The sequence below is a fragment of the Vigna angularis genome, chromosome 7 (genome assembly GCF_016808095.1).
Source record: "Vigna angularis cultivar LongXiaoDou No.4 chromosome 7, ASM1680809v1, whole genome shotgun sequence".
Taxonomy (NCBI): Eukaryota; Viridiplantae; Streptophyta; class Magnoliopsida; order Fabales; family Fabaceae; genus Vigna; species Vigna angularis.
This window is the reverse complement of record NC_068976.1, coordinates 13322894-13336351: the sequence shown is the minus strand read 5'-3', so window position 1 is coordinate 13336351 and position 13458 is coordinate 13322894. Positions and strand designations below refer to the sequence as shown.

General features: G+C 35.0%; 1 protein-coding gene across 1 annotated transcript; it reads right to left on the bottom strand.

The window, feature by feature from the left end:
- Positions 1-9709: 9709 nt before the first annotated feature.
- LOC128197825 (uncharacterized) lies at positions 9710-11743 on the bottom strand. Its single transcript, XM_052880640.1, has 4 exons — positions 11265-11743; positions 10211-11183; positions 9950-10141; positions 9710-9874 (listed from the first exon to the last, which is right to left on the bottom strand). The coding sequence occupies exons 1-4, from the start codon at positions 11741-11743 to the stop codon at positions 9710-9712; spliced, it is 1809 nt and encodes a 602-aa protein (XP_052736600.1).
- Between the last annotated feature and the right edge of the window lie 1715 nt (positions 11744-13458).

Below are 13458 nucleotides of genomic sequence, written 5' to 3'. Positions count from 1 at the left end.
AGTTCAGAGTACTTGAGCACAAGGGAAGAGTTGGAGTTGAGAGAAAATGAGAGTCTATTTATAGACTCATCCAAAGGCTCCTCCATTTTCGCTTTTAGACTTTCTGACTGTGTTAATCGATTAGCTACAGTGGTTAATCGATTAACAACCCAACGGATACTTCAACGGCTCTAAAAACGGCTAGTTTTTCAAACGTTCACCTTGTTAATCGATTAACAGCCCTTGTTAATCGATTAACGCTAATCGATTAACACCCTCTGTTAATCGATTAGCACTGCACTGCTGGGCTTCTTCATGGCGCACTGGAACAATCGATTAACAGCCCTTGTTAATCGATTAACGCTAATCGATTAGCACCTCTTGTTAATCGATTAGCACTGCACAGAATTTTGCTTATGGCTTATTTTTACATCACTTTTGAATGCATACATAAAACTACTAATTTTCCTATGTTCATACAATTATTACAAAAGATTACAAGTCTTCAAAGATCATTCTTCATGAGTCTTGTTTGTTCTTGACTTGAATTGGACATCATCAAAACTTCATCTTCATCAATTTGCTAACAATCTCCCCCTTTTTGATGATGATCAAAACTTTCTTGATTTAAAGCTTTTGGTAATAATCTGTATTTGAAACACAACTTAAGGAAGAAATAATTGTTAGGGTACTTAGAAATAAGTTTAAGGCTTTAAATATTTCTCCCCCTTTTTGATCATTATTAAAAAGTGATGAATAAGTGCTCCCCCTAATTTGATTAGAAATTATACTCCCCCTTAATAAAAGCATGTATGCATAGAAAGAATAAGAAAAGACAACATACATTTTATTGAATATTAAGAAGCAAGCATACAAGGAAATATAAAGGGCACACACTAATAAAAGCATAGAAACATAAATTTCCTAGGGCTCATCATCGCTATCGGGTACATAGAGTTTTGCCAGTTTTTCATCAATCTCCTTAAGATGATTATCAATTGCATCATATCGAAGAGCATGATAAGCCATCATATCATCCATCCGTGATTGCTGCATAGAAGCCATATCTGCAATTTGTCTAGATATACTCTCTAGACTATATTCTTGGGGAGGATGGGATGGTCCAACAACATTGGTTGGATGAGGCATAGGTATATCTTCATCTTCTTCAGCTGATGCATCATCTTCTGGTGCAATATCATCTTCAGCACGGACAAACATATTTCCTTGGCGTATAAATCCCATTTGATGCAAAGCTGATTCCTCAATTTCATGACTTCTTAAGACGGATAGATGTTTCTCTCCGGTGACATCAACTCCTTTATACACACATATTAAGGAAATAAGGAGGGGATATGGAAGATGACCTCTATCATACCTCTTTGCCCGGACAATAGTGTCGGAGATAAGATCTACCCAATTGATTTTGATATTTTGAGTAATGGCAGACATGATTATGAGATCAATTTCAAAGCATTGGGCTAGGTTTGAGCCTCTTGGACACAACAACCATACAATAAGATAATGAAGAACCCTTTCCTCCATTCTAAGATTTCCTACAAGAAGATATCGCCTATTTGGTAGAGGTTGTTGAGGGTTGCGCATGAAAGAACGATACGCCAAAATTTTGTTAAAATCACCAAAGTCATTTGGCACATGCATGGTATTTTCTAAAATGGGAAGATGAACAACATTGGTCCAAATGTCATTATCCAGAATGATATCTATCCCTTTTACACGAGTGTAAATAATACCATTTTGGGATTTCAGATTGTAGTAGAATACTCTTACCAAATCTGGATAATATCTCCCTTGAAGTTGCAGTAGATGCTGGACACCTTGCTCAATCAATTGCTGAGAAAATTGAAATTGATGTGTGGTAAACCAATTGAGATCTACAAATTTTTGACGAAGAATCTTGCGTTCTTTCCACATTTGTAGATATTCTTCATGCTTTCCATCATCGGAAATCCACCCTTGAATATTCGGACCACGTGCAATAGGTGTGCTTTCCGATCCATAGCTTCTTCTTCTTCTTCTTCTTGATGGTTCAGCCATGAGAGCAAGAGATTTGAATTTTGAGAGAAGAAATGAAGTGATTTTGAGTTGTAGAGGGATGGGTAAAGTGAGTGGGTAAAAATGAGGGATGGTATGGGTTTAAATAGGCAAAAAAATGACCCCCCAACGTTCAAATTCAAAAAGTTACCGTTTATAGCCGTTTATAACAGCTAGATTCTGCAGAATTTACTGCAGGTTACCGTTGTTAATCGATTAACAGGGTGTGTTAATCGATTAACGTTAATCGATTAACAGGACATGTTAATCGATTAACAGACGCTGATTTCCGAAAATCAGCAAATTGTTCTGCTTTTCAATTTTTAACATGTTTTTAATATCCCTAGGTCTCTTCTAAGCTCATAGAATCTATCTTTAGGCAATGCTTTGGTGAAAATATCAGCTAATTGGTGTTGGGTATCAATATACTCTATTTCACAATCTCCTTTTTGCACATGATCTCTAAGAAAGTGATGCCTAATCTCAATGTGCTTGGTTCTAGAGTGCATTATGGGATTCTTTGTAAGGTTTATTGCACTTGTATTATCACACTTAAGTGGTATATGATCTAAGTGAATGTCATAATCTTCTAATTGTTGTTTCATCCATAAGATTTGTGCACAGCAATTTCCCGCAGCAATATATTCAGCCTCAGTGGTAGATAAGGCTACACAGGCTTGTTTCTTAGAATGCCAAGAAACTAAGGAGCTACCTAGAAGATGACATGTTCCACTAGTGCTTTTTCTATCTATCTTACAACCTCCATAATCAGCATCTGAAAATCCTACAAGACTAGGTTCCGTTCCAGATGGATACCATAAACCAAAGGATGTAGTTCCCTTAAGATATTTCAATATTCTTTTAACTGCAGTAAGGTGAGATTCTCTAGGACTAGATTGATACCTAGCACACACACAAACACTTTGCATAATATCTGGTCGACTAGCAGTGAGATATAGCAAAGAACCTATCATACATCTATATTTAGTTTGATTTACCTCTTTACCTGACTCATCTTTGTCAAGATAGCAAGAGGTTCCCATAGGAGTAGATGCTTCCTTTGCTTTGTCCATTTCAAACTTCTTAAGAATTTCTCTACAATACTTAGTTTGAGAAATGAACGTACCTTCTTTCATTTGCTTAATTTGAAGGCCAAGGAAGAATGTTAATTCTCCCATCATAGACATTTCAAATTCACCTTGCATAGTCTTAGAAAATTCCTCACAAAGAGATTTATTAGTTGATCCAAAAATAATATCATCAACATATACTTGAATAATCAAAATATGTTTTCCGACTTTCTTAATAAACAAAGTGGAATCAACTTTTCCTCTATTGAAATCATTTTCTAAAAGAAAATTGCTAAGTCTTTCATACCAAGATCTAGGTGCTTGTTTTAAACCATAAAGTGCTTTCTTTAATTTATAGATGTGATTTGGAAATTTAAAATCTTCAAAACCGGGTGGTTGTTCAACATACACATCTTCTTTTATAAAACCATTTAGAAATGCACTTTTAACATCCATTTGAAATAATTTAAATTTCATTATAGATGCATAAGCAAGAAGTAGGCGTATTGCCTCTACCCTGGCAACTGGAGCATATGTCTCATCATAATCTATACCTTCTTCTTGACTATATCCTTGAGCCACAAGCCTAGCTTTATTCTTGGTGATGTTTCCATCTTCATCCAGTTTGTTTCTAAATACCCATTTTGTTCCAATTACTTGATGAGTATCTTCTCTAGGAATCAATTCCCAAACTTGATTTCTTTCAAACTGGTTGAGTTCTTCTTGCATTGCTATACACCATTGTTCATCTTGAAGAGCTTCCTTAATGTTCTTAGGTTCAATCTGCGACATAAAAGCTACATTCATACAAAAATTTACTAAATTTCTTCTAGTGTTTACCCCTTTTGATATGTCGCCAATGATGTTGTCCAATGATAATCCTCTAGGTTGTTGCCATATTTTGTTTAGATCTTCATCATCTTGAGGATTATTCATTTTCTCTTCATTGGTTGTCTTTTGCAAGTCTTCATTTTCACCTGCATCTGATTCATCTGACTCAAGAGGTTTTACCTCAAGGTCCACAATTTCATCAAAGACAACATGCACAGATTCTTCTATTTCAAGTGTTCTCCGATTAAAAACTCTATAAGCTTTGCTAGTTAGAGAATATCCTAGAAAAATAGCTTCATCGGATTTGGAATCAAATTTTCCTAAATTTTGTTTTCCATTATTTAAGACAAAACATTTGCATCCAAAAATTCTTAAATGTGAAACATTTGGTTTTCTACCTTTAAAAAGTTCATAAGGAGTACATTTCAAAATTGGCCTAATAAGCATTCTATTCAATACATAACATGCAGTACTCACAGCATCAGCCCAAAATTGTTTAGGAACACTATATTCATTTAACATAGTTCTAGCAAGTTCCTCTAAGGATCTATTCTTTCTTTCTACAACTCCATTTTGTTGAGGAGTTCTAGGTGCAGAAAAATTATGAGAAATGCCATATTCTTCACAAAAAGTTTCAAAAGATTCATTTTGAAATTCACCTCCATGGTCACTTCTAATAGCCTTTATTTTCAAGTCCTTTTCATTTTGAACTAAATTTGCAAACTTTTTAAATTCTTTGAAAGCTTCACTTTTAAGAGTAAGAAAGAAAGTCCAAGTATATCTTGAATAATCATCCACAATAACTAAAGCATAATAATTTCCTCCAAAACTTTTTATCCTAGAGGGACCAAATAAATCCATGTGCAAAAGTTCTAAGGGTTTTAAACTAGAAACAACATTTTTCGAATGGAAAGATGATTTCACTTGTTTTCCCTTTTGACATGCATCACACAATTTATTTTTCACATATTTTAGTTTTGGTAGACCAATTACTAAGTCTTTAGAAATGAGTTTATTCAATTGTTGCATATGAATATGTGCAGCTCTTTTATGCCATAACCATGGATTTTCTTCTTTTACTACTAAACATGAAATATTCCTATTTGATGCATTTTCTAAATCAATCAAATAAATATTGTTATGCCTAATTCCTTTCAAAGCAATTTCAGAAGAATCATTTTTATAAATAGTGCAAGAATTTTGTTCGAAGGTTACCTTGAATCCTTTATCGCATAATTGACTAATGCTAATTAAGTTATGCTTTAATCCTTCCACATATAGCACGTCTTTGATCATCAAGGTATCTTCACTTCCAATATCTCCAATTCCAAGGATTTTTCCTTTGTTGTTATCACCATAGGTGACAAAGCCTCGTTCCTTTTTCCGGAAGCTTGTAAATTTCTTTTTATCTCCGGTCATGTGTTTTGAACATCCACTGTCAAGACACCACATATACTTCCTTGGTTTTGATAATTCCTACAACATAAAAAGAACAAGCTATTTTAGGTACCCAACTACTTTGTATGGGTCCTTTGGGTTAGATTTAAAAAGATTAAAATCATTTTACAACCCAAGCATATCTACCACTAGGAACACCATAATGCTTAATTTTACATTTATTAGATGTATGACCCTTTTTCATACAATAAAAGCATGATGCAACATTTGTGTTCTTATAAGTTGTTCCTTTTTGTACCCAAGTTCTACGGGTTCTATGATTATGTTTAATTTTAGGAACATATTTATTTTTAACAACCTTATTTTCATTAGTTTTACTACATTCTCTAGTGGTTGTATTTTCAGAAAAATATTTGAATTTTATGCAAGATTCACATTCATTTTTAGCAACATATTTTTCTTTTTCATAATATAAGACCTTACTTTTTAAATTTCTAATTTCTTCCGCTTGATATAAAAATTTATTTTTCAAACTTCTGTTTTCTTCAGATAAATTTGTAAATTCAGTTTTCAAATTATCATTTATTTTAGAGAAGTTTTCAGAAGTAATTTTCAAATTTTCTTTTTCTTCAAGAATATTTTCAAAATTTAATTTTAACTTTTTGAAGTCCTTTTTCAATTTCTTATGAGCTATATCTAATTTTTCAGATTCTACTAATAAAGCAGCATAAGTATCATGCAGTTCATCTTCATCCATATGACTATCATTATCAGAATAGTGTGAACTACTTACTTGGCTGACGTTATCATCATCTGCCATCAAACAGATGTTTGCTTCTTCATCTGATTCGCTTGAATCTGAAATGGTCTCATTGTCGTCTTCCCAGGCAATGTAGGCCTTCTTTTTCTTGAAGAATCTTTTCTCCTTCTTGTCTTCACCCTTCTTTTGATTTGGGCAGTCTGCTTTTAGATGCCCCTTTTCTCCACAGCCATAACATCGGTAATTTGAGGAAGATGCTTGATTATCTTTCTTTTCGTACCTAAATCTTCCTTTACCTTTAGAATTCATGAGCCTGTTTAACCTTTTGATCATGAGACTTAAATTTTCTTCTTCGTCTGAGTCTTCATCTTCTGATTTACCTTTGTTTCTTTCAACCTCCGACTTTAATGCCAAACTCTTCTTGTTGTTTTTGGCTTTTGCTTCTTCTTCATCAAGTCTTCCAAGATCTAGTTCATGTTCTCTCAACTTTCCAAATAATGCAGCCATTGTCATCGTGTTGAGATTTTGTGACTCAGAAATTGCAGTCACTTTTGGTTGCCAAGACCTGTCTAAAGATTTCAAAATTTTAATGTTAAGCTCATCAGTATCGAAAGACTTACCTAATCCAATAAGATGATTTACGATGTTGGTGAAGCGTTTCTGAACATCTACTATTGTTTCCCCTTGCTTCATCCTGAACATTTCGTATTCCTGGATTAATGTATTCTTTCTTGCTCTCTTTACATCATCTGTACCTTCATGGGTTACTCTAAGTACTTCCCACATATCTTGTGCAGTTTTACAAATAGAAATCCTGTAAAACTCGTCAACAGTTAGAGCAGATGAAATAATATTACGAGCTTTTACATCATTACCAAATTTTCTCTTATCTTCAGCAGTCCATTGGTCACAGGGCTTTGGTTCCTGCATATTGTTAATTGGAACAAAAGGACCAGATACAACAGCATCCCAAATATCTATATCAATAGATTCCATAAAAATTTGCATTCTTACCTTCCAGAATGCGTAATTTTCACCTGTGAATAGTGGTGGTCTATTGATAGAAGCACCCTCTGTGAAGGTTTGATGCGATCCCGCCATTTGAATGACTATCAAAGCAAGCTCTGATACCAATTGTCAGAGCGGCTGCAGCGGAATGGTTAGCGTGGGAACAAACCAAGAGGGGGGGGGGGTGAATTGGTTATATTCAAATATTATCCCTTTTTAATATTTTTCTCTTAATTTCTTACTAAGCAGATAATTAAACTTAAATAACAGAGTAAGGGAAAGAGAAAAATTACACAGGTATTTTATCCTGGTTCAGATCACTAGGATCCTACGTCCAGTCGCTTATCTCAAACAAGATAAACCTTTTTCACTATCACAAAACTATTACAAATATTAGTCACACAGAAAAACAATTTGTAACAGTTTAGAAATTACCACCTCTCTTGAAACCACAAGAGATGAACTTACACCTCCTTTGAATCTTCACAAAGGATGATCACCTCCTTCGAATGCTTCACGAAGGATGATTCTCTTCCAGACACTTCCTCAGACACACCAAGGATGATCAAGCTATTCCTCTGTCACCGCAGTACCACTTCAGGACTTTGCAGACAAGAGTTTCCTTAGCTTCAGCAATTTCACAGAGTTCTCAAAAGAGTTCAGAGTACTTGAGCACAAGGGAAGAGTTGGAGTTGAGAGAAAATGAGAGTCTATTTATAGACTCATCCAAAGGCTCCTCCATTTTCGCTTTTAGACTTTCTGACTGTGTTAATCGATTAGCTACAGTGGTTAATCGATTAACAACCCAACGGATACTTCAACGGCTCTAAAAACGGCTAGTTTTTCAAACGTTCACCTTGTTAATCGATTAACAGCCCTTGTTAATCGATTAACGCTAATCGATTAACACCCTCTGTTAATCGATTAGCACTGCACTGCTGGGCTTCTTCATGGCGCACTGGAACAATCGATTAACAGCCCTTGTTAATCGATTAACGCTAATCGATTAGCACCTCTTGTTAATCGATTAGCACTGCACAGAATTTTGCTTATGGCTTATTTTTACATCACTTTTGAATGCATACATAAAACTACTAATTTTCCTATGTTCATACAATTATTACAAAAGATTACAAGTCTTCAAAGATCATTCTTCATGAGTCTTGTTTGTTCTTGACTTGAATTGGACATCATCAAAACTTCATCTTCATCAATTTGCTAACATGCGAGTCTCGCCTCCAGGAAGCAGATGGCTGGATATTTGACTCTTTTTCAAGTACAGTTATAACTTTGACATTTATTTCATGTATTTATTTCCATGTTCGAAGATGGATGAAATTTAATTGAATAATTATTTTTTAGAGTTGGATATACAAACATTTCCCTGGCATGGGGAGGAGGCGGTTGGTGACTTCTTACGATGATACCACACCACGTGCCATGAGGTGGCAGAGCCCTAGGCAGAGTTCCACTCTCGTAGAGATTCGGTCACAATTGGATGCGCTGACATACAGTGGAGTTGTATGGCATCCGTATGAGGGGCATCGGGGCATTCGGCCATTCTTCGGCATCTGTATGTATTCTGGATGGATTCGGATTGGTGACACCCTTTGTCGTCATTTGCTTGAGCGTGTGCTAAGGCAATTTGGGTTTCAGCAAGACATTCCACGATCACCGACTACGGTTCCAAATGCAGATGTAGTGGCCATTGATCATGTTTGGTTGCACTTCAGAGCTCACGTTGTGAGTAATGTCAGACATGTAGCATCCCCTTCTGACTGTGTTGAGGGGTACATTCAGTGGTTCAGGAGGGTTTCGCATCCTTATATTATTGCTGCTCCAGATGACGCGCGACCGGCTCTTGCGCCTAGACAGCGCCCCGATGTTCCACAGGAGGCACGATCCCATCGTAGATCGTCTCCACCTTCACCATCTGGCACCTTGGTATGTTATTTTTCATTGCTTATATTATTAAATTTTGATCACCTTGTTTATTTAATTGTTTGATATAATTATAATGCAGGCTAGATTTAGGCGAATGACGAGAATGTTACAGTCTTTGATATCGTGTCGTCATGTCACCGAGGGTACTGTTGCACATCAGGTGCAGTGGACCTGCTTCAGATTGCTAATGAGGGCATCGACGAATATTCCCCGACTAGGAGAGGGCAGAGGCATGTGCGTGGTAGACGGTCGACGTCTAATTGATAGGACTTTGTATTTCATTTTTTCATTATGTATTACAGGACTTTATATTTCCTTTTTCTCATTATGTTTTATTTGACATCATATTTTCTTTGTATTTGTAATAGACATTTATAATTTTTTATAATTTCAATGTTTTCATTTTGAGTTACATGTTCTTTTATATTGGTTATATAGATGATCAAATATTTATATGTTTAAGTGGAAAAAAATAAGAACTTAATTAACAACAACTAATATAAATATCAGGAATACTGATAATATAAATATCTTCATACATAAATAAATACTACATAAATATCACGAATAATAATAATATAAATATCATTAATACTGACAATAAGTACTTAAATAACAAAATATAATAGTGTATTTTTACATATCTTCATTCATAATATAAATATCATGAATCACCTAAGTCAACATAAGATGTTGTTATGTCCATCAACTGTTCAAATGCGTGCATCCTACTAGTATAAATAGATGACCACGCTCGTGCCTCAGGATAACAGTGGGTTGAGGATATGATATTCACCGTGGGCAACAGACAACCTTCTTGTAGCTTAACCTGCATTATACAAATTACAATAATTAATTGAGTGATAAGTAATATTAAAATGAAATCATAAAAAAATGCACTTACCTGCACAAAATGACATCCATGAACATGTCCTATACAAATTAAGCGATGTTGAGTGATATCAGAAGGTGGTGTGGAACGTAGTGGGAAGATAGTATAATTTTGAGAGTATGACAAACACACTAAGATAACGTTATATCGGTTAGCAATTGCATAACCAATGTCTGGCAATGTCATCCACTTGCTCATGTTAGCCTGTTATGAATAAAAGTTGTTAAAAAAAAAGATGTAATAAATAAACTACATAAAACGGGAAACACTTACCGCCGACAGTGATTGCACCAACAAAGAGTTCCTCAGTTCTTCTAGTCTATCATAGCCTCCTACTAGGCTTGCATATTCATCACGCCATGCACTGAGTTCTTTGTACAACTCATTCCTGACAACGGGCCATGAATCTTCTCCGAGTCCCAACAACGCAGCAGTGCATCTATACCCACAGTGACCATCAGCCACAACATCAACAACGTCCACAATGAAGGGGTGAGTAGTAGAATGAAACTGGTCTATCATTGGAACTCTCCTTTTCTTCATTGCTTTTGGCTTTGACTGTAATTTACTTCTCATAGATGAAGATTCTATGGTTGAATGAAAGGCGTCCACATACTCAAAATAGGATGGATCCCGCGTAGTAGACCTTTCACTTCGTTTAACTTTACTTTTTTGTGCACCCTTTGTCTTGACTTTATGTAATGGAGGGACCATTGATGTCAATGTAGGACAAACAATCTCAAGTAACTTTTGCTTGATGGTGACTTTACCGCCAACGTCAACCTCATTGAATCGTTCTTCTACTTGTTTCAACTCATCTTTAATGGATAATTGAGGCTCAGTTTCATTTAATTCAACATTTGAGAAATGCAATCTTCGCCACATGATATGAAATTCACCTATAAGGATCATCCTAGGATCATATCGTGCTAATTCACATGCACATGGGACACCAAATGTATGTCTCAATACGCATCCACACTTTGAGGAGTTCAATCCTATCTGCTGCACTATTTTCAATTCCTTACCAATGAGATCCAATGCATATCGAGACACACATCCAATAAGTTCTCTATATGTGTAGCCTTTAAAATGGTCACTCGTGAGCAATAAACTACTTTCAAATGACGCCTTAATCTTGTTGTGTTGTAGGATAATGACGTTATGAATATTATCCCAACAAGAACACAAATCACCCATACTATTGCCCAGAACTTTCTTCAGGCTCCAATGAGCAGATTCAGCCCTGAAACAAAAAAAAACCTTCAACAAGTGCAAATAAAAATTTATCTACAAAACAAATAAATAAAATAACATTACAACATACCTATTTGTGGTTGTGTTTCCTAAATGCATTACTTTGTTCGTCCAGAACTTTACAAAGTATGTGCTGTACGGAATAATCCAAGTCTGATTGACATATTCAAAGAACAAAGGCCATGAACTGCTTGCGTATTGAAAGTCATTCACATACTCAGCAAACAAGCTTTCATCAGCACAATCCATCACATTTTCCAATGCATCCATCAACACTTCCCAAACCTCAGTAGAATGAACTAACATTTTGCATTTAGCTTTAACATTTTTAAGGATGTGGAACCGACATAACATCTGATATGACTCAGGGAATACATTTGCTATGGCATTCATCAAAGCCAAGTCTCGGTCAGTGACAATGACTTTAGAACCACCCTTAGATGTTAAAAATAAACCTTTCAGCTTTTCCAAAGCCCATGTGAAATTACTCTGCCTTTTAGTAGACCAGAAAGCAAATGTTGCTGAGAAGGTTAACCCTGTAGACGTCATACCCACAATCTCAAGCAACGAAAGTCTATATCTATTTGTTTTATATGTGGAATCCATCATAAATACAACATTAAATGAGTTCAACAATTTGACCGCATCAGGATGTGTCCAAAACAAGTCAGTAACAACCTTTGAATCATCAGCACACCTACTCCAGTGAATGTACTTATCCCGATCCAACAACATCATAAGTTGTTGTAGTTCAGTTCTGGACCCTCTTAATGATCGTTTATACGCATGTCTTGCGTTGTAGATTTGTTTAATCGTTGTGACATTTCGATCATTATTTTGTTTGAGTGTTAATAAAATATTTGCAGGTGTAACTTTACTCTTTGTCATATCAACCAGTAATGACTTCTCACTCGTATTTAACCTGCCAGCATAAGGGTGACCAACTAAAGTTTCAGCTAACTCATGGTTGTGATGTCCACACATCACCTTCAACACCCATTCGGCCCCATCTGAACATGGTTTACCCTTTAATCTAAACGGACATTCACATTTATGAGTGCCGTATACACTAGCCACTGCATCAGCTTTGTATTTCCTATATTTCCCCCCTCTTTCACATCCAAGTATGACGAACGTTTTTCTTCCCCGTACACTAGTAGCTATGTCAGATCTTACTATTACCACAACAAATCATAAATCGTAAGCCATCCCTCTTACCCATTGAATTAAGTGCTCCCGTGAACAAAATATTTCATTTGTTGTAAATTTATTTGTTAAATCCCTCTCTACAACTTTGCTAATTGATGAAGACAAATCAGATTTCAAACTACAACCAATTTCAGAATCCATATGAAGATATTCATCCATTTCAAATAATAATCACCTACAAAATTATAATGAGCCTTATTAACATAATTAATAATTAATCAAACAAATATAAAAATATTAATATAATTAAATTATATATTTGATATAAATAAAATAATAAGTAATTTTTTATATAATTATAAAATTGTTAAATAATTAAAGATACAAAAATCATGTATAAAAAATATATATTTTACAAAATTATTACATTTAAAAACTAATTATATATAACATCCAAAATTAAAAATTTAAATATAAACTAATATAAATATACGTTATTAAAATATATTAAAAATATATTCAAAAATAATAAATCAAATTATTAAAACATCTAATAAAATAATAAAACAAACCCAAAATAAAAATGAAACCTTTAACGGAGGACATCCTTATGCGAAAGGCTTCGTTTTTAGTTTAGGGTTTTATGCGAAGGGTTCATTGTACTACGTACCTGGAGGAAGCACCACAAACGCACTGCGCCACTTCACGTATTACACCACTTCACGCACTGCACTACGAGAGCAACACTATACCACCACAGAAGATTGCTTGATAATTCTTTTCACCACCACCAACCTTTGCAACTTGTAGTATCTCACACCAGAGAGAATGTTAAAATGAAAGGAAATTATTTTACTCATGCAAAGGACTAGATAGGTTATTAGTGAAATAGGTTATGAATAAGTAAAACTAAAAAATAATAACCCTAAAAATAAAATTTTACTGAGGGGCAAAATAGTAAAGGGGAGGTGCAGGGAGAAAGTTGGGGTGGTGGAGGGAGCAACACCCATTGGAAGAATATATAATGTTGAATGAAAGCCCATTACAGTTTGAAGCCAATTCATAGGCCGAATAATAAACAATTTTTTGAGAGTTGCTCCCTCCACCACCCCTAA

Bases quoted from the DNA above. Each gene is read 5' to 3' on its own strand.
- LOC128197825 (XM_052880640.1), bottom strand. From the start codon at position 11,743: ATGACGTCTACAGGGTTAACCTTCTCAGCAACATTTGCTTTCTGGTCT. The intron at 10,142-10,210 runs GTAAGTGTTTCC...TATTCATAACAG, and splicing joins TGGTGCAATCACTGTCGGCG to GCTAACATGAGCAAGTGGAT. The intron at 9,875-9,949 runs GTAAGTGCATTT...TGTATAATGCAG, and splicing joins ATGGATGTCATTTTGTGCAG to GTTAAGCTACAAGAAGGTTG.